Source organism: Aaosphaeria arxii (genome assembly GCF_010015735.1).
Source record: "Aaosphaeria arxii CBS 175.79 unplaced genomic scaffold BU24scaffold_2, whole genome shotgun sequence".
In the NCBI taxonomy this organism is placed as follows: domain Eukaryota; kingdom Fungi; phylum Ascomycota; class Dothideomycetes; order Pleosporales; genus Aaosphaeria; species Aaosphaeria arxii.
This window is the reverse complement of record NW_022983475.1, coordinates 1,397,857-1,422,225: the sequence shown is the minus strand read 5'-3', so window position 1 is coordinate 1,422,225 and position 24,369 is coordinate 1,397,857. Positions and strand designations below refer to the sequence as shown.

At 51.5% G+C, this 24,369-nt stretch overlaps 10 protein-coding genes across 10 annotated transcripts; 6 read left to right on the top strand and 4 right to left on the bottom strand.

Moving 5' to 3' along the window:
* Positions 1–161: 161 nt before the first annotated feature.
* BU24DRAFT_340829 (uncharacterized protein) lies at positions 162–1,829 on the top strand (the record flags this gene model as incomplete). Its single annotated transcript, XM_033523244.1, has 1 exon — positions 162–1,829. One exon carries the CDS (start codon positions 162–164, stop codon positions 1,827–1,829), a length of 1,668 nt encoding a protein of 555 aa, XP_033387357.1.
* A 2,545-nt stretch (positions 1,830–4,374) lies between these two features.
* On the top strand, positions 4,375–5,707 carry BU24DRAFT_418605 (Cu,Zn superoxide dismutase-like protein). Its single transcript, XM_033527021.1, has 3 exons — positions 4,375–4,889; positions 4,961–5,141; positions 5,201–5,707. Exons 1-3 carry the CDS (start codon positions 4,646–4,648, stop codon positions 5,562–5,564), a joined length of 789 nt encoding a protein of 262 aa, XP_033387356.1. The 5' UTR covers positions 4,375–4,645; the 3' UTR covers positions 5,565–5,707.
* Positions 5,708–5,992: 285 nt separating this feature from the next.
* On the bottom strand, positions 5,993–8,115 carry BU24DRAFT_364392 (Homogentisate 1,2-dioxygenase). Its single transcript, XM_033524243.1, has 2 exons — positions 7,607–8,115; positions 5,993–7,530 (listed from the first exon to the last, which is right to left on the bottom strand). Exons 1-2 carry the CDS (start codon positions 7,672–7,674, stop codon positions 6,240–6,242), a joined length of 1,359 nt encoding a protein of 452 aa, XP_033387355.1. The 5' UTR covers positions 7,675–8,115; the 3' UTR covers positions 5,993–6,239.
* Positions 8,116–8,359: 244 nt separating this feature from the next.
* Positions 8,360–10,171, top strand: BU24DRAFT_489061 (Fumarylacetoacetase). The gene is made up of 2 exons (XM_033533598.1): positions 8,360–9,744; positions 9,802–10,171. Exons 1-2 carry the CDS (start codon positions 8,790–8,792, stop codon positions 10,155–10,157), a joined length of 1,311 nt encoding a protein of 436 aa, XP_033387354.1. The 5' UTR covers positions 8,360–8,789; the 3' UTR covers positions 10,158–10,171.
* Positions 10,172–10,788: 617 nt separating this feature from the next.
* On the top strand, positions 10,789–12,956 carry BU24DRAFT_489060 (cytochrome P450 phenylacetate hydroxylase-like protein). The gene is made up of 2 exons (XM_033533597.1): positions 10,789–11,453; positions 11,542–12,956. The coding sequence occupies exons 1-2, from the start codon at positions 11,235–11,237 to the stop codon at positions 12,874–12,876; spliced, it is 1,554 nt and encodes a 517-aa protein (XP_033387353.1). The 5' UTR covers positions 10,789–11,234; the 3' UTR covers positions 12,877–12,956.
* A 394-nt stretch (positions 12,957–13,350) lies between these two features.
* BU24DRAFT_418601 (uncharacterized protein) lies at positions 13,351–15,467 on the bottom strand. Its single transcript, XM_033527020.1, has 2 exons — positions 15,044–15,467; positions 13,351–14,980 (listed from the first exon to the last, which is right to left on the bottom strand). The coding sequence occupies exons 1-2, from the start codon at positions 15,256–15,258 to the stop codon at positions 13,744–13,746; spliced, it is 1,452 nt and encodes a 483-aa protein (XP_033387352.1). The 5' UTR covers positions 15,259–15,467; the 3' UTR covers positions 13,351–13,743.
* Positions 15,468–15,699: 232 nt separating this feature from the next.
* On the top strand, positions 15,700–17,812 carry BU24DRAFT_418600 (Mob1/phocein). The gene is made up of 4 exons (XM_033527019.1): positions 15,700–16,056; positions 16,374–16,699; positions 16,775–16,889; positions 16,956–17,812. Exons 1-4 carry the CDS (start codon positions 16,034–16,036, stop codon positions 17,521–17,523), a joined length of 1,032 nt encoding a protein of 343 aa, XP_033387351.1. The 5' UTR covers positions 15,700–16,033; the 3' UTR covers positions 17,524–17,812.
* A 589-nt stretch (positions 17,813–18,401) lies between these two features.
* BU24DRAFT_418598 (ARF/SAR superfamily) lies at positions 18,402–19,721 on the bottom strand. Its single transcript, XM_033527018.1, has 5 exons — positions 19,669–19,721; positions 19,221–19,448; positions 18,914–19,158; positions 18,789–18,854; positions 18,402–18,733 (listed from the first exon to the last, which is right to left on the bottom strand). Exons 2-5 carry the CDS (start codon positions 19,366–19,368, stop codon positions 18,641–18,643), a joined length of 552 nt encoding a protein of 183 aa, XP_033387350.1. The 5' UTR covers positions 19,369–19,448; positions 19,669–19,721; the 3' UTR covers positions 18,402–18,640.
* Positions 19,722–20,533: 812 nt separating this feature from the next.
* BU24DRAFT_110479 (uncharacterized protein) lies at positions 20,534–22,586 on the bottom strand. The gene is made up of 4 exons (XM_033520787.1): positions 22,175–22,586; positions 21,991–22,110; positions 21,471–21,862; positions 20,534–21,373 (listed from the first exon to the last, which is right to left on the bottom strand). The coding sequence occupies exons 1-4, from the start codon at positions 22,325–22,327 to the stop codon at positions 20,983–20,985; spliced, it is 1,056 nt and encodes a 351-aa protein (XP_033387349.1). The 5' UTR covers positions 22,328–22,586; the 3' UTR covers positions 20,534–20,982.
* A 667-nt stretch (positions 22,587–23,253) lies between these two features.
* Positions 23,254–24,265, top strand: BU24DRAFT_431015 (DUF887-domain-containing protein; the record flags this gene model as incomplete). Its single annotated transcript, XM_033529845.1, has 2 exons — positions 23,254–23,730; positions 23,783–24,265. 2 exons carry the CDS (start codon positions 23,254–23,256, stop codon positions 24,263–24,265), a joined length of 960 nt encoding a protein of 319 aa, XP_033387348.1.
* Between the last annotated feature and the right edge of the window lie 104 nt (positions 24,266–24,369).

Sequence of the window (24,369 nt, the reverse complement as noted above, 5' to 3'; positions counted from 1 at the left end):
ATTCAGAAACATAAAACTACACATCAACCTGGGCAACCTTGCTCTCTCTCTAGCATCACGATATTTTCCAAGTTCATCATCGGCCTAACAACACCACATCCTCCAAAATAACGCACCAACATCACCACCCATCATCAATACAACCAAACACTACCATCAAAATGCCATCAACACGGCTAACCCTAACCCTAAACACAAACCGCACAACCAAATGCCCCCTCCTCATCCCCTCAGACCTCCTCCTCCCCACCTCCTCACTCACCCCCCTCCGCAACCTAGTCCTCAAGACCGCGACCTCAAAACTGCGTCTCAAGAAACCAACCCGGATCTTCGACGTCCTCACTGGAAAAGAGCTCCTCACCTTCGAAGACTGGACGACCGCGCTCCGGGACCCAGACAACACGCTCGCCATCTCCGCCGGCGAAGACTTCGTCGGCGTGCCGAGAAAGGACGCCCGGGATCGACACCCAGACGCGAATCCCGAATGTCCCGTGCATGTGCTCGTTGAGGACGCGCCAGTGGATCAGTTGGCGTTGACGCAGCTGCGGACGACGGCTACGACTTTGCCTGGGATGGTGGCCGCGACGGGCCAGCCCGATCTGTGTCCCGGGACGAAGTATCCCGTCGGGGCGGTGTTTGCGTCGAGGGGTTGGGTGCATCCGCCGCTGATTGGGGGGGATATTGGGTGCGGGATGGCGTGGTATAGGACGGGGTTGTCGAGAGGGCAGGTTGATGGGGAGAAGGGGAGGAAGGTTGCGGAGAGGTTGAGGGGGGTGGAGGGGAGTTGGAGGGGAAGGGAGGAGAGGAGTGCTTGGTTGAGGGATGGGGAGGGAAGTTGTGAGGCTGGTGGGGAGTGGGATGCTTCAGTTGGAACTATTGGAGCGGGAAATCACTTTGCGGAGATTCAGGTCGTGGAGAAGGGGGTAGAAGGGACGGGCATGGTGGAGAATGAGGTTGTGTTGCTTGTTCATTCGGGATCGAGAGGCTATGGAGGGAGTATACTGAAGAGGTATACTGCTGAGGGAAGGGAGAGCTTGAAGGAGGGAAGTGAGAAGATGGTTGTGTACATGGAGGAGCATCACAGGGCATTACGGTGGGCTAAGGCGAATCGAGATCTCATTGCACTGAGGTTTCTATCTTGCCTTGAGCCCGGAGAAGAGGCATGGCTGCTTGGACGCAACACGCAAACCGACGACGCCACAACTGATATCGAGACTATTGTAAGAGCCAGGGCGAAGATTCAAGAACGAAAGGTTGTTGATATCTGGCACAACAACTTGGAACGGGTAAATTGGCCACCATCACTTATTGAGGATACAGCAACCTCAAACACGGGACTGGAGGCGAAAATATCCGAGATATCTATCACTAAGGGTGAGGCAAGGGATGATTACGTTTTTGTCCATCGCAAAGGTGCGGCACCGACGTATGACCCGGAACACAACCTCCCGCTCCCGATACTCCCACTGCCAGGTTCGAGAGGCACGCCAACATTGATCATCAAACCGACGTTCTCAGAAGAGACAGGCTGGGGACTAAAGAATGCTCTTTCTCTCGCACACGGCTCAGGCCGCAGCATGTCTCGCGGGAAAGCTCTGTCATATCTGGGCTCGAAATACAAACATCAGAGTGCGGCACTGCTGGAGCCGGGAGCTAAAGAAGGCACGTGGGTCATCTGCGATGAAAAAGAGTTAGTATTCGAAGAGGCGCCTGAGGCTTATAAGGACGTCTATGCTGTGAGCAGTGACCTCGTGCGAGAGGGCGTAGCAGAGGTGGTTGGCTTGTGTAAGCCGAGGGTGAGCTACAAGGTGAGGAATGAGGCGAGGTAAAAGGCTATGATATCGTACGAAACACTATAGCAAATGTGTATCGGGTATGGAGGAGTTACACAGCGCGGGTGTTTCGTGGACAACGGCTGCAAGCAGGTGGTACAGTTCGAATGTTCGTTTCAGCAAAGGTGATTGATTCCATTGCATGAAAGAAATGATCATGAACGATGGTCTACCGAGATTTATTTCCCCATAGCCTGTCCATAGATCGGATAGCCGCTTAAAGAATGCAAACTGGCGTTCACGAACGTCATGATAAAATGAAATACAAGGGCAATGGTACTTCGCCATGACGGTCCCTCTGTTACACAGCTTGTCCTTCATTTTCCCTAACCGAAATGCCGGGGTTGTTTTTCCTTTTCCAAATCAGCCCACCAATGGTAGGTCAATGTTACCGCAATCTTGTCGAAAGTTGCTTAAGTAGGAAAATATTCATCTATCGGGACGACAAACGGTCGGGAACTTTTAATCTGTGATAGATGAGCTGTGGACACCTGGTGACAAAGATCGATATTGAAATTTGCGTCAGCATTCTCATGCCAATGCTTGTTACTACCATGCGGTCCCTTCTGTTAGATTGATTAATTAACCCTTATTCCCACCGATCTTGTATGATGTATGGCATCGTAATCGTCATGGCCGATTCACAGGTTGTTTGCTCAGTCAATCCCTAGAAAGACTAATGGTCAGGCGAGACAGGGAGAAGGAATGAGGATGTCAGGATATGCGGAGTAATGCGATCCGGGACAGTGAACTCCGTTCGTTAGTTTAAGTCAGCCGTTTGCATTGTTGGTTTGAGGGTTCCATGATCTATTTCCATGTGTGGCGCTGAGACGTTCAAGCCGCACGATTGATGCTAGACAGCACCGCAAACAGGGAGAGGCACGGGTGTATAAGCATCAAAGCAAACGAGGAGAGGTCGAAATAGGTAGATATTTGGAACAACGGATCAGGATTGCGTTGGTTCTGTTCCTGAACGGGTGGAAGTAGTGGCTGATACTAGGCGGACAGCTGTGGCACGAGTACATCTGGTGCGCGCTAGCCAAAGCTTGTCCCCTAGAAGGCTGTTACGATAGTCGCAAAAAGTACACGTCTTCAAACACTATCAGGTACCCATGCAACGGACCTTCTTCCTACCGTATACAAACATCGATCTCTAAGCGTAGTGGCGCTCGCGAGGTCGTTGCATTTGATTATCGGAGTAAATTTTCGTTCTTTATGTGTTTTAGATGTCGCCCAGTGTAGGCTGTGCTGTGTATGCGCGAAAAGCGTTCAAGAGCGTTACGTTTTGGCGAACTCGGTGCATGCCACTACACGTTGTGCAGGCTGCAATCCGGAATATTGTGTGATGCAGTTCCTCCGGGAAGACGGCGTCTGCAAGCGCTTGAAAGGGAACAGCAGAAACCATTGGAATTTGGTGGAGGCCAGTAGTTGCCAGTGGTTGCCAGCAAGTCCCAGAAGGACCCAGCAGAGGACACTATTGACGCCCACCACTAGTTACTCCGTACTGCGCTTAGCAACCCTTTTTAGTTGCTGAGTTGTGAAATGCTGAGCTGCTCAGGCCTCTCGTCATGCCCAGCTGCCTGCCTGACTCCTTGTCAAAGGCGCCCCTCTTCGTGTTTCCAGCCCAGCACTCCCAGTTCTCATGCTGATTGGCACGGAAACAATTGTTTCTTTGCTCGGCTGTGTGTTTTTTGATGTTTCAAAACACTTTTGGACCAGTGCTGAAAGCTTGACTGTGTGACTCTGCCCCATGTGGTAGAGATGCTCGTTCACCACCGTCACCCATTCCAAGGGCTGGAAAGTGAACAATAATGCCTCTAACGGCTGACCAGCATCCGAGGCTCGATCCTCTCCCTTGTGCTTTGGGTGTCTTCATTTGCAGAACGATGAAATTGATGTATCCACGACTCTGCTTGCCCGGGGCTGTATCGCGTATACAATCATCACAATACTCCGTAGGCGGTCACTTGTGGCTTATGATGGGGATATTGGGCGGCGACTGGCCAGTGATGGAAATCCGGAGGCGTGCAACGATGACTTCTGTCTGGCTGGGGCTTGGTATTCTTGGATGTGCGCTTGGGAGTGCGTGTGTGTGCCCGTGTGTCAGGATGTCAGTAGTGTATTGAGTGCAGACTGGACCGTGTGGACCTAGTCAATCCTGACATCCCCGTAGGGTAAAGGATAGACTAATAATGGATGGACAATTGTGATGGAAGGACGGATTGGATGAATGGATGGATCGAATGTGGCCTGGATAGTGCGGGTGCTGTCTGTGCCACCATGACCCTGACCCCAGCCTCGTAGGTGGTAGGAGTGGTAGGGCAGGGCTCTCGTACTGTATTCGCATACATATACGAGTGAGATTGCCGCCCGCATCCATTTTTACCATTTAACACCGTCATCAATCCTGTGTTTCTCCTCTTGCCTATACTTAATACATCATCTGAGATACTCTCGTTACCGATCAATCACTCTCGCTCTGTTTGCAGTACATTGTGTAGGATTAAGGAACATACAAGAAGAAAAAGGGTTCACTCTCTGATCGTCGTCTACTGTTGTTGACTGCCTGCACGCACCTGCTATTTAAGGTAACCACCACCACCGCCACCCATCACTCACTTACTATTACTATTACTACTACAACCACTCCTCTCCTTCACTTTCTCTCTCCACATACTCAACACATCCCTCACTCCTCTCCATCCACCTCTGCAACTCCATATTCAATTCGCCTCGCCCCATTGCCCCAATATCAATTGCTAACTTGCCTCTCACCAGTACTTACTATATCACCTCACTCACAAACCATCATAATGCGTTACACCATCTACGCTCTCGCTGCTGTTGCCAGCTTGGTCAGCGCACAGTCTGCTACTTCTTTCGCTCCTGCTCCAAAGGTCACCACCAATCCTATCCAGGCCGAACTCCATGCCGAATTGCCAGAGCAGACCAAGAACAATGTGCGCGGATCCGTTGTTGCCAAGACTGTAGAGGAGGGCAAGGGCGTCAAGATCGAGATTTCCGTTGCAGGCCTTCCGGCTGAGGGTGGTCCTTTCAGTAAGTCTCATTCTTTCCAAGGAGTTCTCCTTGGTATCATTCTCGGACAACGTCCACTAACCTCGTAACAGTGTACCACATCCACGAGAAGCCTGTACCTGCCGATGGCAACTGTACCGGAACTGGTGCTCATCTGGATCCCTTCAAGCGTGGAGAGGTGCCAGTCTGCAACCCTGAGCAGAAGGAGACTTGCCAGACTGGTGACTTGTCCGGAAAGTATGGCAACTTGACCACGGAGAAGAGCTCTTTCGAGTGAGTAGAATGCCACCACGAACATCTTATATCAGAATGATGAGCTGACCCTTTCCCAGGTACATCGACAAGTACATCTCCACCGATCCCTTGGACCTCTCCTACTTCGGAAACTTGAGTGTGGTCATCCACACGAGCAACAAGAGCCGCATCTCTTGCGCCAACTTCTCCGTCGTTAACCCAGGAGCGTTCGTCCCCACTGCATCTTTCCCCGCTCATCTCCCCTGGGCCACCAGCAACTCTACCCACGCAGCTTCAGGCACCGGTCACTCCAGCTCCGAGACCAGCGCCGCCCCTACGTCGGTCAACTCTCCTACTCCCACCCAGCCTGGACCCCCAGCTGAGCAGAGCACCAACGCGGCCGTGAAGATGGGCATCGCCGGCATGGGCGCCTTCGCCGGCCTCATGGCCTTCGTCCTCTAAACGACCTCTTCCTTTCCAATTTCGGATGTGTCCTTCTCGTCTACCAAAATTGACAAGTTGTGTGGCTCCATCGAAAATCTCTCTCAAAAAATGCAGCATATTGGCGTTATACCACGGTGAGAGAAGGACGTTTTGACTTCTCTTCGATTAATGAAAGCGGGCGGGATATGGGAAATTAATGAGCGCCGGAAACCAGCCATACGAAACCTTCATGTGTAGATAGTGATACCAATTCAGACATTTGTTCTTTCCTTCTCCTCTATTCTTTGACATGCGTACGTTTTGGGCATTTGCTTATGCCGGTGAGGTGTGAAAGCCATTGTATTGCGTGAGGTGAGGACGTGTCGTGAGAAAACACATGGATTATGCTGCGTGCCATACCCCTTCCTCGTTTTGGAGCTCAGACTAATGTTGACTATCGGAAGGACGAATTCACATTCACTCATACGAGAGCCGGGGAAAATGAATGGGATACAATAGACGCAGGGATGGAATATCAGCTCGCAACGATAAACATCACCAAAAAAGTACAATCCATAGAACAGTGATCATGATGACATTGTCGAAAACGCTACAACAAGGTATATATGTGTGTGAGTTCCTTCATAGAAGAAGAGGTATAATAATCTAGCAGTAGTTTATTTCATTTTCAGCTGACGCGGGGGGCGCGCATTCTCAGTCCTTCTTCGGCGCGGGACGCTTGAAGTGCGGCTTGAGAGGCTCCCAGCTCTCTGCGTTGTAGTCCTCTTGGACCTTCTTGCACTTGTTGAGGCCCCACTCGGTGACGCCGACCATGAGGCAGCTCTCGAACATGAAGGCCATGCTGCCCTCGCCGACCTTGGCGGGCTTGAGCTCTGCGTTGGAGGCCTTCTCGTGGGTCGCGGCGTCAGGGCCGTGGCCGGACATGACGTTGTGGAGGGAGGCGCCTGCAGGTTGGAAGCCGCCGCCGGTCTTCGCGTCGTACTGGCCGTGGATGAGGCCCATGAACTCGGACATGGTGTTCCTGTGGTACCACGGTGGACGGAAGGTGTTTTCTGCTACAAGCCATCTTGGGGGGAATATGACGAAGTCAGCGACAGCGGTTCCTGGGTGGTCCGACTGGGCAGTGAGGACGGTGAAGATGGAGGGGTCTGGGTGGTCGAAGGATATGCTGCCGATGGTATTGAAGCGACCGAGGTCATACTTGTAAGGGTAGTATAGGCCATGCCAGGCGACGACGTCGAAGGGGGTGTGCGTCTGTTTGGCCTGGAAGAGGTGGCCTGCGAATTTGGAGAGGATGTGCCATTCCGAGTCGGTGTCTTCGTCGAAGTCGGCAACGGGGGCTTGGAAGTCGCGCGCGTTGGCGAGACAGTTGGATCCAATGGGACCGAGTTCGGGAAGTTCGAAGTGGCCTTGGTAGAGTTCGAGGATGTAGCCTCGGACAGGGCCTTCAGGAAGCGTGACGCGGTACTTGATACCCCGAGGGATCACGCAAATCTCATTAGGCCGTACCAGGATTCGACCGAGTTCCGTTTGGATGTCGAGGATGCCGTGCTGGAGCACGATGAGGAAATCACCGTCTGCTGAGTAGAATGCCTCGTTTTTGGCCATGTCCTTGCCTGCTGCGAAGATGAAGATACCCAATCCCGTCTTCATCGTTGGGTCTCCAGCGCCAGCTACGAGATGCAGCGAATGCACCCAGTCGACTGTCTCGTCGAGGTCAAAGGGGTCCCATCGGAGCTGATTAGGGATGTGATGGATCTTTTCATATGGCTTGTTCTCCGGATTGGTGTTGTACGTTGATGATTCCCTAGGCTCGAAGTTGCTGTGACCACATGATGGAAGGATACGGTACATCCATGTCTGTTGGTTCTCGTGTCGGGGAGCTGTAAAGGCCGTCCCTGAGAGCTTTTCGGCGTACAGGCCGTATGGTGGTTTCTGGGGAGAGTTTGTGCCTATGGGTAGGGCACCTTCAATGGCTTCTGACCTGTTGGGATGATGTGAGCAGACGGGACACGATAGGATTGGGAAGCTGTAAGAAGGATGAAGGAGGATATACGTACTCATGGTAAGAGTTGAAGCCATTCATGTACGTGTACTTCTCTTTTTGAGCGAACTGCGAGGAAGGCATCGCGGGCTTCAGTGGCAGAGAGTTCGGACTTGTAGTCAGGGTTGTGGAACTCTTCGAGGTTGCGGCGAGTCAATGGAATGGAGCTCTTAGGCAATTTCTTCTCGCGGGCTACGAGTTTTTTAAGTAGAGAGTCAAGGGGTTTCTTGGGATGCAGTGGGGTATGAGGGTCATCATAGGCTGAGGGAAGCACATCGGCCATAGCTGGAATCTGTAGGGGAGAGCGGAGGTTGACGGGGGTGCGGTATAGGCGGAGGTGACGGAGTAGAGTAGACTAGGGGAGGATAGGTGGACTGGGGGAATATTGTTTAGTGATGGTGGGAAGGGGCGGGAAAGAGAGAGCGGCTTTTGGTTCCGTTGTCAGATATTGGCGTTGTACGAGGGGGAAGGGGGAATAGAGAGTGACAGGCGATGACGAAGACCACAAGATGAGGCTGGTTGAGACGATTGCAAGAGAGACAAGAGAGAGGGAAAGGAAAGGGAAGGGGAAAAACTATGTCCTCGAGCCTAAAATGGTTTAGCTCTTCCGATTGGAGGGCCGTGGATAGCAGCGGGTTTCCCCACAAAGAAAGAGGACAGGGAGACGCTGGAGAGGGAAAGCGGAGGAAGTCGCTTCTACCAGGATCTCCCAGGCCGCACAAGGGCCGACACTGGAGAACCGCGGAACCTTTCCGTCTCTATTCTCTCTCTGCCCCTCACAACTTTCTATCCTCTATCCACTATCCACCCTGTCCCTCCCAACTACCTCCTACAATGCCGCGTTCATCCTAAGCCGGACTTCCTGGTAAATGTACACGCATCCCTTCTAGCTTTTGATTTAGTCGCAGCTACCTCGCATCGCGTCCGTTCTAAAGCAGCGGAAGCTCAAGGTAACGCGGGGCAGTTTAGATGACGAGATTTCCGTTGATTATTGATTGTTGTGGTCTTCTGTGTCTAGACAACTTCTTCTTCTAATTACCATCACTCCTACTAAGTACGAGACATAGAAAATACACAATTCGTCTTTCTACTAGATATCTGCACGCATTTATTTTCTTTCTCTTCTCGTTATTCAATTCAATTTCGTTGCGATTGGAACAGACGTCTACCATCGTCTTCACATACCCGTTCCCTCCATCATGTCTACATTTCGGTCCTGGTTCGCCATACCTCGAGGCTCGCATTTCTCTCTCGCGAATATCCCCTTCGGCATCATATCCACTGCCAAATCAGAGACCCCCCGCGTCGCCGTTGCAATTGGAGACCATGCCCTAGATCTTGAAGCTTTCGCGGCGAACAACGGCTTCAATGCCCTGTCCACGATCCAACCCCACCAATCCGTATTCTCCGAACCCACCTTGAACGCTTTCGCTGCTCTTGGACGACCTCTCCACGCAGTCGTACGAAAATACATCCAGAGCGTCTTCGCAGAAGACACACCGTACCCGGATGTTCTCAAGAATAACAGTGCGCTCCAGAAGGATGTGTTGTTGCCACTCAAGGACGTGAAGACACACCTCCCCATGAGGATAGGCGACTATACCGACTTCTTCGCCGGAATGACGCATGCCTTCAACGCTGGCTGTCTCTTCCGCGATCCCAAGAATGCGCTCCAGCCAAACTACAAACATCTCCCCGTGGGCTATCATGGTCGCGCTTCCTCAGTGGTGGTCTCAGGAACACCAATCCGCCGTCCCAACGGACAGATCTTGCTAGACCCAAAGGCAGAGACGAAAGTGCCCATCTACTCATCGTGCAAGAAGCTAGACATCGAGTTGGAGTTGGGCGCGTTTGTGTGTAAATCAAACAAACAGGGCGAGCCATTGCCAATCGGCGAGGCCGAGGACAGCTTGTTTGGTGTGGTGCTCATGAACGACTGGTCGGCACGAGACATTCAGGCTTGGGAGTATGTGCCATTGGGGCCGTTCAACGCAAAGAACTTTGGCACTACCATTAGTCCTTGGGTTGTCCTAGCAGATGCTCTTGCGCCGTTCAAGGTCAAGGGTCTGGAGAACGACACCGAGATTCTACCTTATCTCCAGCAGAAGGACGAGAAGAATGTTTACGACATCCAACTCAAGGTCGACTTGAAGTGTGAGTTATTATCATTGGCTATGCTTGTGAATTTCATGTTGACTGACCCTCCTACAGCAATATCAGGAAACGCATCGACAATCACCCAGACAAGCGGTCGGCATCTACTTTGGTCGTTCCCCCAAATGATGGCACACCACACGATCACGGGCTGCCCGTTGCAGGTGGGAGACTTGATAGGATCGGGAACAATTAGCGGACCAACGTCTGCGGAATATGGTAGCCTTTTGGAACAGACACAGAACGGGAAATCCTCCATAACGATTGCTGGAGGCGAGGAAAGGAGGTTCCTTGAAGACGGCGACGAAGTGACCATCACCGGTGTTTGTGGAAGTGACGAGGACGCTTTGGTTGGCTTTGGACAATGTGTGGGCAGGATTGAGCCAGCACTGAAGTTCGCATTTGCATTGTAGAGCAGCAATTCAACGATTACATTTCAAAATAAGCTCCTTTACTCGAAATGAGATAAGACTTGACATTGGTCAATGTTTTGGATGGAGTGTACACCAGCATCATTACGCAATGAATGTCATAAGATAGAATAATTGATGTTCCTGGATCCCGAGTCAGGAACTTCGTACCGCAACTGAACAATGACACCCGGATATAATCGTCGTGATCCACAGCGGAATTATCTAGTTAACATAGAATCGCATGAAGAGATTGCGATAGCGCCCACTTTAGCTGCATTTTGTGCATCTGCAATTGAGCCTCAGGAGTCAGGGACTCGGATATCGTTCGGGGTAAGAGAGATATTGAAGTGTTCAAACGTCTATAGACTATCGGAAAGTTGTTTGAAGCGTGTCAGAAACCCATAGATGGACAAGCGCAAAGGAAAAGGGACCAACGAGATGACCTCATTGCATCGGATGGAGACTACACGTAAATACGATACTTGTGAGTGGACCTTTAAGCTTCGGGGGTCCCATGTAGTCCTCCGCATTCCTTCCCAAACCCCACGTTCAATATGCTCGGAACGGAATTAGCACCGCCCCGTCCCTCTCTCCTCTCTGCCTCTTTCGTTACCTCCTATCAATTGTCCCCCATCAACGTAACTCGTACTATTCCAAGAATACACCACCCAACTGCGAGTATGACGGAAGCTGGCCGTTGCAACACCCCCTCCCCGCACGCCAATGGTTCATTCAGCACCATCAGTCGGCCAACTCTCGGCTGCTTGTACCAACTATCCAATAACGGGTTACGCGGGCTACGTCGACGAGGGATTCAGCACTGTAACCTAGGTAGCGAATGATGCTTCTCGTAAAGTGAACTGCATACTACCACTACTGGGTTGTTCACTCGTCCATTGACCTTCCATCCTTGTATAGTTTGCTTCCTCACAACTCTTTTTCCCCACTACTATTCCAGGGTCAAAGATATAAGAGCTGTGCTCCCAACACATAAGACTATTGTATCTCTGTCCTGGTGACTTGTGTTCCCTTATTCTTTAGCATTCGTCGCTGGTGATATATTTTTCTCCTTTCACAATGACGCTCCCAATCATTCTCGCCGGCGCCGTCATAATAACCTTCTTCGCCTACAAATTCCTCTACGGCACCGACACACCGAAGATCAAGGGACTCCCCGAAATTCCCGGCTTGCCATTGTTCGGTTCCTTACTCGAGCTTGGAGAGAATCATGCTCTCGTAGCACAGAAATGGGCGAAGAAGTATGGCCCTGTATTCCAGGTCCGCATGGGCAATAGGGTATGTGTGATTACAGCTATATCCACCTACTTCCCTGTTCAACGTTTACGTATTGCTCCGGAATAGTTCCAATACTGACCTTTCATAGCGAATTGTGTTTGCCAACTCCTTCGATTCGGTCCGTCATCTATGGATCACCAATCAATCTGCCATGATCTCGCGCCCAACCCTTCACACCTTCCACACCGTCGTCTCCTCCTCGCAGGGTTTCACAATTGGCACATCGCCATGGGACGAGTCGTGCAAGCAGCGCCGCAAAGCAGCAGCGACAGCACTCAACCGCCCAGCCGTACAGTCCTACATGCCCCTCATCGACCTGGAATCCAACGTCAGCATCAAGGAGCTGCTCTCAGATAGCAAAGGAGGAGAGATCGACCTCGACCCCAGAGCATATTGGCAACGCTACGCGCTCAATACCTCGCTGACCCTAAACTACGGTTACCGCATCGACGGCGACAAGGACGACGCCCTCCTCAAGGAAATCACCGACGTCGAGCGCGGAGTCTCCAACTTCCGCAGCACGAGCAACAACTGGCAGGACTACATTCCCCTCCTCCGCCTCTTCCCCAAGCAATCCTCCGAAGCCATCAAGTTCCGCTCCCGCCGCGATGTCTACATGAACCGCCTCCTCGGCATCCTGAAAGAGAAAATCGCCAATGGCACCGACAAGCCCTGCATCACAGGCAACATCCTCAAGGACCCAGAAGCCAAGCTCAACGAAGCCGAAATCAAATCCATCTGCCTCACCATGGTCTCCGCAGGCCTCGACACCGTCCCAGGCAACCTCATCATGGGCATCGCATACCTCTCCTCCCCCGCCGGCCAAAAGATCCAACAGCGCGCCTACGCCGAGATCATGAAAGTATACCCCGACGGCGACGCCTGGACGCGGTGCCTCTCGGAAGAAAAGATCCCCTACATTACGGCCCTCTACAAAGAGATCCTCCGCTTCTTCACCGTGATCCCCATCTGCCTGCCCCGCGTCTCCATCAAGGACATCGAATGGCAAGGCGCCATCATCCCTGCCGGCACCACCTTCTACATGAACGCCTACGCCGCCGACTACGACCCCGACCACTTCGCCAACCCCCACACCTTCGACCCGGAGCGCTACCTCAACGTGCCCGACGGCGCGGGGACGCCGCACTACGGCTACGGCGCGGGCAGCCGCATGTGCGTCGGCAGCCACCTCGCCAACCGGGAGCTCTTCACCGCGTTCGTGCGCCTCATCTCCGCCTTCGAGTTCACCCCTCCCAAGGACCCGCGCGACGAGCCGGTCCTCGACTGCCTCGAGGCGAACTCCATCCCCACGAGTCTGACCATGGAGCCAAAGTACTTCAAGGTTGGGTTCAAGCCGAGGGACCGCGCGAAGCTGGAGAAGTGGATCCGGGAGAGCGAGGAGAGGACTAAGGATCTGATGTAAATGTAAATATAAACGTTAATGTGTGAATGTGATTGGGGGGAAATGGGAGGGATATTCATAAGGTTTTCGTTTCCGTATATACTTGCATAAACATATAAAAAATATAACCATACAAACGTATCATACATACTCATCGTGGGTGTCAAGGGTGGTCGCAGATAAATGACTATACACACGCGCCTTAACTATTGATTAGGTAGCTTCTGTTTTCCTTCGCATTTGCTATTCCTACGGACGCCTCATGTCTGACAAAACGGGTTTGAAATGACATTGTTTTAACTGCTGCGGGGGAGGGAGGGGAGGTTGAGAGGTCGTTAGGAACAGTAGAGGTGGAATTGGGTGCGATTGGGTTGTGGAGTGAGGTTTGATAGGAGGAAGGCACGGATTACTGATGTAGGTTAGGCTAGGTAGGTAGGTTGGTAGGTAGATATCAAATCAAACGTACCAACACGAGCACTTTAACGGGTAGAGGACGTGGAATTTGGGTATTCTTGCTCATTCTTTTTCTTTATCTGACCTGCTTTCCGTTTCCACCCCGTATGGAAGATTGGAGGTGGAAGAATGCTTGCCTGGTACATGCATAGTTGAACTCCTTTCGAGTAAAAGGGAAAGAAGAACGGGATGAATCTAACTTGGTTGAAAATGTGTTGTAAAAGCCCCAAAAAGACTACATGCTCAAATCCGTCCGCCTTGCATTAATCCAATCTTGACGCCCCATGCGCCGCTGCTACCCTGGTGGGCGGAAGAAGAGGGAGAAGTTTTGACGCCCGCGGTCAATTGCACCACCTACGCGAGTATGTAAACACATACTTGAGGCGAAGGCAACTACTGCTGCTCGAGAGAAATGACGATTGAACCATCCCTTCTTCACTCGTCTTCATCGTCGTCGTCGATGACTCGCCTCCTCTTCGTCCTACTGACCACCACTTCTTGATCGTCATCCTCCTCGTCATCATCCCTATCCCGGTTCCGTTTCGGACTCTGGGTCTCGCGGGCACGGCGTGGCGGCGACTCGAGGATGTCCTCGTCGAGATCGTCGTCGTCCTCCATGATTTCGGGCTCCTCGTCGCTGGCGGCGATGAAACCGTCGTCCTCGTCGTACTCGTCCTCCCTGTTCCTGCCACGGCCATAGTCTTCGTCGTCGCTCATGTCGCGGCCGAAGTTCCTCTGCCTAGGCTTCCTTGCACCGCCTCTCCTACCACCATCCTCGTCTTCCAGGAAATTGGAGCTGATACCGTAACCGGCCGAACGAGAAGCTCCGCCGCCTGTTCGCCTTGAGGCTCTCTCCCGCTCGCGCAATTCAGTCTTTTCTCTCGCTCGCTGTTGGCGCAACTTCTCCTTGACTGAGGCCTCCTCTCGAGCACGCTTCAACTCCGGATCTTCGTTCACGTCGATGAAGGAGATGGCCTGGTCGCGATCGTCCTTTCCACGGTTTGCAGCCATGGCGAGGGCGCTCTGTAATCTCTCGATGGCGTCGTCCTTCGATGTGTTGGTTGGCACCACGGAAAGGCCGGTTGTCAGCTTGTTCGTGATGCGCATCACCTGCGCCTCTTCGTACGGAGCAGCGAGATATGTATATCCTTCCTTATATTGAGCGCCGGTGGATGCAGTCAATGATGTAGGCGTGGGCTTCTTTGGCTTGATCTGTGGAGGAGCGAGGGGGTTGGCGTTGATTTCGTATTGATCGAGTGGCTTCGAGGCAAATTGCAGGGTGAGAGAGCCATCGGACCAGCGCAGTACGCGGGCGTTGGATTGGAGTTGGCCGGGATTGGATGGCGAGCGGCGCCAACGGATGGTAGAGAGAGCTGTGTCGTACGGGGAGAAATGCTCGGAGGGGGCGCCCTTCGAGTGGTGATCTGTCGTTGGGGCGCGGAAGGTCTTGTGGTTGAAGGCGGTTGGCTCAATGGATAGGAAGCGTGGCACTTTGAGGAGGTAAAGCTCGCCATCACTGGGCTCTGGTACAGCATGCCTGGCGATGTCTGCATCCATGAAACTGAGGGTCTGCTGTTCCTCCTCCTCTACAACTTCTTGTACTTCAGGTGCACGGTCTGTCCGGCCCTCGTCGTCGCCCGAGTCCAGGTCTTCATCGTCGAGTGTGCGAAGTCTGCATGCGATGGGTGAGATTAGTGCGCGTCGCATGATACCACCGATCCAAATGGACACTTACGCTGGCTGATCCTCCTCGTCGTCACCTCCATCACCGAAGAGGTCGTCGTCGTCTTCATCGTCGTCAAGACCATTTTCTTCTACCGTGTCGCGCGGCTCTCCATCGTCATCGCTGTCGACAGGTCCGACCTTGCCTGTGATGGGCTCATCGTCGGAGAGATTGTCTGGGAGACTGGGCGCAGAAGCAGAAGCGTCGACAGCTACTGCGGAAGCCATTGCGGCTGTGAGTGAATTTGCGCGCGGGTTTCGGGAGGAGCAATTGGGGATTGAATTTGGGATGGAGTGGCGATGTGGGCGATGTGGAGAGACTACGCGCTTGTGTCTCTTACGGAATTGGAAGTGGTGAAGGATGAGATTGGGGAGGACGATGAAGAAGAGTGAATAGAAGTATTAACAATGCGAAGTTAATAGTATTAGTATTGTAAGAGCAGAGCAGTTGAGAGCTAGAATGGAATAATGGAGGAAGTCGCGCCAGACGCGCTAGTGTTCCCGGATAGGACTAGACTGACTCGAGCCCCAGAACGAGACGACGGCAGCGGACCTTCCCTTTTCCTGGTCTTGTCGGGTCTCTCGTCGTCGATTATTCCATCCATCCATTAGTTGTTCAATTGTCGATTTCTTCTTCTCTTCCTTTCCCTTTTACTACAATAAACTGGTCGTTAAAGTTATCAGATACTGTCTGCCTGTTAACTATTAACTAGTCCGGTGGTGGTCTATTCTCTCTACTTTCTCACCCTCTCAACCTCCCTCCATCCGAACACACGCCTCTTCTTTCCCCCCTACCTTACCCCCCCTCCAACCCATCACCATCAACATCAACAATTTCCCACCGTCCTCTTCGACTCCGTGCAACTCTCCGATCTGGTCTGGCCGGGTACAGCATAGCATACCTGCATAACTGCCGCACTGCAGGTCACCACCACCTCCACCACATCAACCACATCATCCTCCACATCCATCCACAACCACCACAGTCACAACACCCACCACCATGGCGTCCTTCTTCTCCAGTGTGTAAGTACCACCTTGCTTGGCGGGTTTAACCACCCCCATGCCCCCAATTCCCATTCCCATCCCATCCCCATCCCCATACCCATACCCATACCTGAGTTGCTCTCTCCATCAAAGCTTCTATAGGGCCATGTCACCTCTCCACGCCCCCTCTCGTTTCAAGGGCTAAGCTTTGTTGCATCTGTCTCACCTTTGCCCACTCTCTCTCCACCTGCTTCTGTTCTCCTTCCATTCCAATTCCTGAATCTCGTCTATCCTCTCCCACCTTCATGCAGATCCCTGTCCTCGTCCCTTTCGTACTAATCATTCTTCCATATCAGTCGCCAAGGATTTGGCGGTAAGAATAAAGGCACGCAACCAGGCAAAGGCAACGGTCAAGGAACTCCTTCTCCCACCACGCCTTCTTATTCTCCATCTGGTGGGCAGATTCCAGCTGTTCCTCCTATGCCACATTCTCCTGCTTTGTCCTCCAACATGTCGTTCGAAGGCCAGGCTGCACAAGAACCACCCACTTCCTCTTCTTCCTCGCGCAGGCCGCCTTTCTTCTTCCGTGAAGAATACTCCAACTTGATCGTTAAGGGTAATTTCATGACTCTTGCTGCGAAGCCTAAGCTTGTCGAGGAAGGCGAATGGCTCGCACATCAAGGTACGTTGTCTTGTCCACCGTGTGTGGAAAGGGAAATCAACCACGGGTGAACCAATTACTGAGATATGTGACCAGTCGTCGAACAGTACCGATTGCTGGAGCAAATGATCGACATCGTCAAAGTCATCGACGATAAAACCGGCAGGCCAATCTGCAACCCTGAAGTCTGTCCGACCATGTCGGCCAGTGGGTAAGTCTCTCACCGCCCAGCAGCAACGCGACATCCTGCATAACATGAGAACTCACCATTCCGCAGTCACACCTATACCTGGTTGGACAACAACAAGAAGCCTATCAAGATTCCAGCCATCCAGTACGTCAACCTGGTGCAGAAGTGGATCGTGGGCAAGATCAACGACCCCTCCATTTTCCCAACAGACACATCTTCAGCTGCAGCGTACCCTTCAGGTTCCTTGACTCCTGCGGGCACACCCCAACCTCTCGGACCCACCAACCTCAATGCACCTCTTAACCAACTCTCTGGTCGCGAGTGGCTGGGTAAGAGTTCTGGATTCCCAGAGACCTTTGAGTCAGATATCAAGAGCATCTACCGCCAAATGATGCGGTGCTATGCTCATCTCTACCACGGCCACTGGCTCGATCTCTTCTGGAACGTGGGAGCCTACAAGGAGCTCAACACTTGTTTCGTGCATTTCATCAACGTCGGCAAGCTGTTCGGGCTCTTGGGCGACAAGGAGATCGAACCCATGCAGCCACTCGTTGACATCTGGCTGGCAAAGGGTCTGCTCCCGCCACCCGCTCAGCAACAACAGAAAGAGAACGTTCCTACTGGAAGCGCACAGCAGGCTGTCCATGCTTCCTGAGGGTAGCACATGTATATGATTGATGTGTTCCTGAACTTGCACTGGAAGTAAAGGGTTGTACCGGATCTCAGGGTTCATGCGTATTGAACGACATGGTGGAATAGAGGGGGAGAGAACAGTGTGGCGTGGCAGTATCAATGCCCGACACACTCACTTGCATATCGGTGGTGGGGGAAAGGGTCTCGATGACGGCGTCACGGATTGTTGACATCGAAAGTAAATACAACAAATGCATATCTAGCCCAGAATTTGACTCGCGTTGAAGACAAACGAAAGTCTTCCTTTACAATCAAACAGTCCCGCTCACATTGAAAGCATTTTGTCTGGAACTCACTACGACGTAATTAATACCTTTCAACTATACTAGAAAGGCTGTATAGGTACCTGGCCATTGTACTACCGTAAGCCTATAACTAGTGGGAGTATAGATGCAGTAATGCCATCCTATATAATTATTTTAGTAGTACCTGAAGAACAGCACCCCGGCCATCAAAATGTTTTTGAGTATAACAATGCAACTCCTAATTTATACCTTAATGATAGATCCCAAGACGTGGGTGTGTGCCCGAGGAAGACGTCGAATTGCAAGGCCATTTTGTCGCTTTCGGGTTTCAAACAGTGAGTGGGTGACGTCAGGTCGGTTCATCTTAGAACCAGAATACGATCAAAAGGCCAGACTGTACTGTACGATCAAGATGGCGGCGGTGAACAAGACGAAGATGAGTGACAATGATGATGACCATGGAAAGAAGCTTTATAAAGGCACACAAATGACTCCAATTGTTTCGGTGATTGAAATTTAAAAGGAAAGAATCTGTGTCCCAGCACCAGCACCCTCCTTCCTTCTCCTTCTCCTTCTTCCCTCCTGTTCCACAATCAAAAAAAAAGAGATTTCCATCCGATTTGTAAACACACTGCACGCACAAAAGCACACACGCACACGCACACACACACAGAGACAGGCAGATTTGACTGTTTGAGGGTGAAGAGAGTTCGTATTTGTCGAAGTTAAAGGGGGCTTGGGGGATAAATTTGGGACAAGTGGTCGTTGGTAGCGTGTCTGGGCGCGCACGCGGCAGACGTCGTCGTGGAACGCCGTTTCGCTCGTTCGTGCACTTTAGTTGTGGCCAGCCTTGCGGAGCGAGTTGCTCAACCATTCGAGACCCTCGTAGAGACCGTCTCCGGATGTGGCGCAAGTCGACTGGATGTACTGTTCCTGCTGTCAGCGAAAGCCCGAAAAAGCGGTGTGTAGGAGCGTTGCATACCCAAGCACGTTGTCGGAGGCTGTGAAGACCAAGCTTGTCGGTGATCTCAGCAGCGTTCATGGCGTTCTATGGCAATCATGTCAGTCTGGCTCTTGCACTCGAAATGCGTCCAATGGCGTGCTTACGGGCAAATCCTGCTTGTTGGCGAAGACCAAGAGAAGAGCGTCCCTCAACTCGTCCTCGTTCAACATGCGCTGGAGCTCCTCGCGAGCCTCGACCACACGATCACGATCGTTGCTGTCAACGACGAAGATGATACCCTGGGTGTTCTGGAAGTAATGTCTCCAGAGAGGTCGGATCTTGTCTTGACCTCCGACATCCCACACGGTGAACTGGATGTTCTTGTACTCGACAGTCTCGACGTTGAAACCTGAGCATCCAAAGATCAGTACTTGTTGCAGATTTGTGATCGCCGGGTTTGGGACAACGCACCAATGGTAGGGATGGTGGTGACGATTTCACCGAGCTTGAGCTTATACAGAATGGTGGTCTTTCCAGCTGCGTCAAGACCAACCATCAAAATGCGCATCTCCTTCTTTCCCCAGAGCTTATCGAAGAGCTTCGAGAATGTGAGACCCATGATTGCGGTGGGTTGTGTTTTGGTTTAAGGAGATGCGGAGACCGGAAAGGGGAGGAGGCGGTGTGGAGAGACTCTCGAACCTAGAGACCCAGTAAAGTTAGAAAGTGCGATTCGCATGAAGGAGATGGATCCTGTGAGATAGACGGCGGAGTTTTTCCATGTTGGCGCTCGCTCGCGATAGTGAGTACCTGTTGCAAGATCCGGGGGCTGATGGCACCTGAGATAGCAACAGGAGGCGCGTTGAGCGATCTTGGAGGGCAAAGCATATTCGATCAAGGCTGGAATGGCGGATGTACTTACGAACAAAGTCCAAGAGCGAGGGGTGTTGATGGTTATGGGGATGGTGTTGTGGATGCAATCTAATTGATGTACAGGAAGGGCTGGGTTGAAGAGACGTTGTGGATTTCGGCGGCGGCGAAAGTCTCGGCGCTGATCCTGGCAGGCGTGTTGCACGCACGTGACTGCACTTCACGGTGAGATTACGGTACGAGATACGGAGTAGATATGGTTGGGATAGAAAATAAAGTGTAGGATTGCAGATGTAGTTGCTACACCATTCCTATGCCAATCCTTTATGAATTGGGATCGATCAAGACACGTTTTGTTGCCTCTTAAAGCAGCTCGGGATTCGAGCAAGCAAGCAAGCAAGTACCTAGGCAGCCATGATCGCATCTCCCTACGCCAAAACAACGGAGGCCAAAACAGGACATCTGGCATTTTGACAATAAAGCCATCGACTTTGTACTATGCGTGTAGCAACCTCAGGATACCGCGAAAGGCCTCGACCAAAAGTTTCCTACGTAGTACCGTTGCCATGCGCTGTATCACAATCCATCATGCCTCGTACTGTGTGGCTTGATGCGGTTTTGTTTCTCCCATGCTCGCCCAACAAGTCTGTAGTAAACAAAACATATGTTTTCGCCTTCTTACGATCACCACGTAACAATCAAATGACCTTTGTACAGTTGGCATAAGGTAGTCGTTCTGTTGCAAGCCCACATCCTAGGTACCATTCACTATTCAAACATTGAAATGAGGATGCCTACAGGCCTCTGGGAAAGTGCATTGTCATGTTCGAGTCCGCGCGTTGCCACCCACTTGAACCACCCCCGAGCTGACTGATTAGCTTCTCAACTAGTAACATCTCGCCGCCGCCCTTGGCCAGTGTTGAAAGAGTTACGAGTCTAGGTAGCTTGTCTCTAAGGTTGGTAGTTATTGACACAATACGGAGTACACATCCTTCCAACGCGAACGAACCCAAAGTACGCTTACTTGCAGCATTTTGATTGAATTTTCTTCATTTGCAAACTATGTATGCATCGCATCACTAAGATGAGACACCAATAGAATTGCAATGGCAGGCTATATGAAAAAGGGCTGAAAGCCTTCCTGCTACCATTCCATTTAATGGTTGAGTCATATCTCCGTTTTCCAATAGTATAAAGTACAAAGGGGGTATCAAAGGTTGGAGGCCATGCATTATTTCTGCATCAAAACCTCTCGAAAGGGATCATAAGTCCTGGCCGAGCAAAACCACAAGAACTTGGACGTTTTCGCCGACTATAACAGTCAGTTCTCACGTCTATGTCTACTTGGCGGCAGATAATCCGACGACTAATCGCTCTCGTCGCTGTAGACTTCTGTGGCTTTGCTCTTCTTGAACCTAGGTCTGTCCTCGGCCTGCCAAGCTGAGACTCTGCGGTTGTTGAATTCGCGGCCGTTGCAAATCTTTGCGTAGGTCTCAGCATCCTTGCGTTCCTTGAAGCGGACGCACATGATGCCTTCATGCTCCTTGTCGTAGAGCACAACTTTGGTGACGACGCCGTAGTCCTCGGCCTCTTCACGAACTTCGTCTCTGATCTCTGTGATGGCATCTTCGTCCTCTTCGAGCTCCGCCAAGGTGAACATATGGTTCAAGATGACGCAATTGGCCCATTTGTTGCTTCGTGGGGCGTATGTTTCCTTCAAGGCTTCTTCATCATCATCGGACCACTCGGCCAGTTTACTGGTGTAAAAGTTAGCAAACCTCGAGAACATGAAAGCTGGATGAAGCAGCGTTGCCTCCTCAGTGGCCTAGTTCCGGCCGCAGGAATATCACCTACCGGTTCAACTCGGCTTGGTTGCGCTCATTTGCCTTTTTGTCTCTGCGCACGAAGTTGGCGTCTTCTCCACCTTTGTGGCGCTTGTAGGACAGTTCTGCTGGCTTGACATAGATCAAGTGGCTCGTATCTGTGGATCGGAACCAGTAGTCGTCGGCCATGTTGACGGCCTGGTTGACGGCCTCTTTCCTGAAGTACACGACCAGGGCCTCGCCCTTGAAGTTTCCCGCATCATCTGTATACAGCTTAACTCGCTTCGTACCGTCAGCTCCTTGATCAATAATTCCGAACCTGCCGAAGGCGACCTCGATTTCTTCGTAGGTAGTGTCGAGAGGGAGGTTGGAAATGTAAATGGCACGGTTCTCCTTGACTGCTTTGGCCTTCTTGCTGGAAGCCTATGTTCAACGTTAGCGAGCGTTCTGTACGCAGGGCTCGGGCGATGGATGGTTTAGTCAGTGAAATGACCAAACGCAATCCAGCCTTCACCCTGATCACTGGGGACTCTTGGACTTTGTTCACTGACCTCAGGAGCAGCAGGTTCCTGCTTGCGCTTGTTCTTGGGCTGCTGCGGGGCGTCTTGGTCCTCGTCGTTGACCGGACCGCCATATGCTTGCTGATAGGCAGCAATTTGTTCTTCAGTGGCCTAAGGAAATGTTAAAAGAAGGAAGGGCCAAAGCGGCGGCGCATCGCAGGTCGAAGGAACTTACGGGTTGGAACCACTTTCCAGACGGCCTATTCCACTCCCATTCCTCGCCATTGCCATCCAAGAGGACCCATTTGTCTTGACTGGGCGTATAAGTGCACCGGCCGTCCGAATGGAACAGGGCAGGGTCCTTGGGGAAGGGATCGCCGCGGGCCATGTTGGGCGATTGAGGGCAGCTTCGAAGGTAGGGCAAAGACGGCGATTGCCTTCTTTAGCGGTTGCTAGCGGTAGCTTGACTCGAATATGCTTGCTGTGAGGCTTTGAAGGTCTGTGAACTGCTCTCCGTTAGCTTTGTTCAGTTTTACGGCCAAACTGGCCGGTAAAACGGGGCGATTGGGAGATGTTGGTAAGTAAAAAAGTGAAGGTGGACGGCGAAGCTATAGGTAGCTTGGGCGCGGCCGCGCGGGAGGGGAGCGGGAGAAAGTGGCTCCGCGCTCCGTGCTCCGCGCCCCGAGAGTAAACACGAGTCTCCCTTGACCTTCACTGTTCTGGGGGCACTTCGGGGTTGCAACAATACAAGTAGAATAAAAATGCATTGATACGAGGAAGCTTCAATAATGAATAATCGCGTAGGATAATTTAATTAGTTTGGAAGTGCTGCTAATTATTACTGTTTAGACCGATTCAGTATCAACGTTAGGTCGATGCGGGCCAAAGAATTCGATGACGGCATCTTTTACATTTGCTCTGACCATCTCAAAACACAATAACATAGGTAATACACATGATAGTGAAATAGTAAACCCACAAGTATACACGAGATGTGATCAGTTAGTTGAGAACACTGCCCTATTTTGACTGACCCCTTGGTCTCTGCCTTGCTCTGCCACCACATGGGACACAACCATGTCGTGTCTGATGCCTATTCTCTTACAACATGTGCCCCACGATTGTCATGCGCCCTCTTCCATCGACTTCTCACTAGTTAATGACTTAACCCCAACATATCAATCTTCCTTTCCTTTCCTTTCCTTTCCTTGTCTTCTTCCCACTTCTCAAGTCTACCATTTTTCGTCTGAATCTCGGCGCACGGCGTTCTCTCCTATTTTCTTTGTGACTTCTCCCCGAAATTCGTAGCTCACCATGCGCGATCCCATACCCCCTCCATCATATCTCGTGCAATTAACCAAACCCTTCGCCGAAAAGCTGACCCTACAAACCTTACCATGGCATTTCCACGAAGTACTCCTCGGTTTCTTCGGTTACCACCTGGTCCTCTACATTTTATCACCTACTCTGTCTAAACTGATATGTCCCAATGTCTACCGCGGCTTCAACAGGCGCACCCAAATCAACTGGGACATTCATTGGGTTTCCATGGTCCAAGCACTCTTCATAAACTCCGCCGCCCTCTATGTGATCTTTGCCGACCCTCAAAGAAAAGAGATGGACTGGAAGGGCAGACTCTGGGGATACACGCCTGCCATGGGCATGGTCCAGGGTTTCGCTGCTGGCTATTTCGTGTGGGATTTGCAGATCTCGGCGCAGTACATAGCCATCTCTGGACCAAGCGCATTGATCCATGCAATCGGTGCCTTAGCAGTGACATGTATAGGATTCGTAAGTTGCTGAAAGGAAAGATATACTGGATATTAGCTTATCCCATGAGCAGAGACCATTCGGGAACTACTACGGGCTGTCTTTCGTACTCTATGAGTTGTCGACTCCATTCTTGAACATCCACTGGTTTTGCGACAAGTTGAATATGACGGGCTCCAAGATTCAATTATACAACGGCATCGCCCTCATTGCCACATTCTTCGGTTGCCGGATCGTTTGGGGAACCTATCAATCCATCCTGATCTACTCGGACATCTACAAAGCGTTGACTTATTCTCCACAGCTTGACATGCTAGGCGCAATTGTGGAAGAACCAACATGCATCGCCAACGCGAGTGGCGTCGGCGCAGGAGGGATCGCAAGCTGCGAATTGGGAGAGCTTCCCACTTGGCTCGTCTATGTTTATCTCATAGGAAACACTGCTTTGACGCTGTTGAACTTTTACTGGTTCTCTCAAATGGTCAAGGCAGTGAAGAAGAGGTTTCCTGCAGAAGAAGGAAAGCAATCAGCGACGCAGGTCAAGAAGGGACAGTAAATGTTGTTTGATTCGAACATTCGAACCCTTGGGAGGATGGCTAAGGCATGTTGGCTACTACGAATTGCAAGGATATATATCTATAATTTTCCAAATAATGTCCG

Excerpts from the sequence above, each read along its gene's own strand:
- BU24DRAFT_418605 (XM_033527021.1), top strand. The coding sequence starts at position 4,646 with ATGCGTTACACCATCTACGCTCTCGCTGCTGTTGCCAGCTTGGTCAGC. Across the intron at positions 4,890-4,960 it reads GGCTGAGGGTGGTCCTTTCA|TGTACCACATCCACGAGAAG; the intron begins GTAAGTCTCATT and ends ACCTCGTAACAG. Across the intron at positions 5,142-5,200 it reads ACGGAGAAGAGCTCTTTCGA|GTACATCGACAAGTACATCT; the intron begins GTGAGTAGAATG and ends ACCCTTTCCCAG.
- BU24DRAFT_364392 (XM_033524243.1), bottom strand. The coding sequence starts at position 7,674 with ATGCCTTCCTCGCAGTTCGCTCAAAAAGAGAAGTACACGTACATGAAT. Across the intron at positions 7,531-7,606 it reads GGCTTCAACTCTTACCATGA|GTCAGAAGCCATTGAAGGTG; the intron begins GTACGTATATCC and ends TCATCCCAACAG.
- BU24DRAFT_489061 (XM_033533598.1), top strand. The coding sequence starts at position 8,790 with ATGTCTACATTTCGGTCCTGGTTCGCCATACCTCGAGGCTCGCATTTC. Across the intron at positions 9,745-9,801 it reads ACTCAAGGTCGACTTGAAGT|CAATATCAGGAAACGCATCG; the intron begins GTGAGTTATTAT and ends ACCCTCCTACAG.
- BU24DRAFT_489060 (XM_033533597.1), top strand. The coding sequence starts at position 11,235 with ATGACGCTCCCAATCATTCTCGCCGGCGCCGTCATAATAACCTTCTTC. Across the intron at positions 11,454-11,541 it reads AGGTCCGCATGGGCAATAGG|CGAATTGTGTTTGCCAACTC; the intron begins GTATGTGTGATT and ends GACCTTTCATAG.
- BU24DRAFT_418601 (XM_033527020.1), bottom strand. The coding sequence starts at position 15,258 with ATGGCTTCCGCAGTAGCTGTCGACGCTTCTGCTTCTGCGCCCAGTCTC. Across the intron at positions 14,981-15,043 it reads GACGAGGAGGATCAGCCAGC|ACTTCGCACACTCGACGATG; the intron begins GTAAGTGTCCAT and ends CATCGCATGCAG.
- BU24DRAFT_418600 (XM_033527019.1), top strand. The coding sequence starts at position 16,034 with ATGGCGTCCTTCTTCTCCAGTGT. Across the intron at positions 16,700-16,774 it reads CGAATGGCTCGCACATCAAG|TCGTCGAACAGTACCGATTG; the intron begins GTACGTTGTCTT and ends ATATGTGACCAG. Across the intron at positions 16,890-16,955 it reads CCGACCATGTCGGCCAGTGG|TCACACCTATACCTGGTTGG; the intron begins GTAAGTCTCTCA and ends ACCATTCCGCAG.
- BU24DRAFT_418598 (XM_033527018.1), bottom strand. The coding sequence starts at position 19,368 with ATGGGTCTCACATTCTCGAAGCTCTTCGATAAGCTCTGGGGAAAGAAG. Across the intron at positions 19,159-19,220 it reads CACCACCATCCCTACCATTG|GTTTCAACGTCGAGACTGTC; the intron begins GTGCGTTGTCCC and ends TTGGATGCTCAG. Across the intron at positions 18,855-18,913 it reads CCAACAAGCAGGATTTGCCC|AACGCCATGAACGCTGCTGA; the intron begins GTAAGCACGCCA and ends TGATTGCCATAG.
- BU24DRAFT_110479 (XM_033520787.1), bottom strand. The coding sequence starts at position 22,327 with ATGGCCCGCGGCGATCCCTTCCCCAAGGACCCTGCCCTGTTCCATTCG. Across the intron at positions 22,111-22,174 it reads CTGGAAAGTGGTTCCAACCC|GCCACTGAAGAACAAATTGC; the intron begins GTAAGTTCCTTC and ends ACATTTCCTTAG. Across the intron at positions 21,374-21,470 it reads AACCAAGCCGAGTTGAACCG|TAAACTGGCCGAGTGGTCCG; the intron begins GTAGGTGATATT and ends CTTTTACACCAG.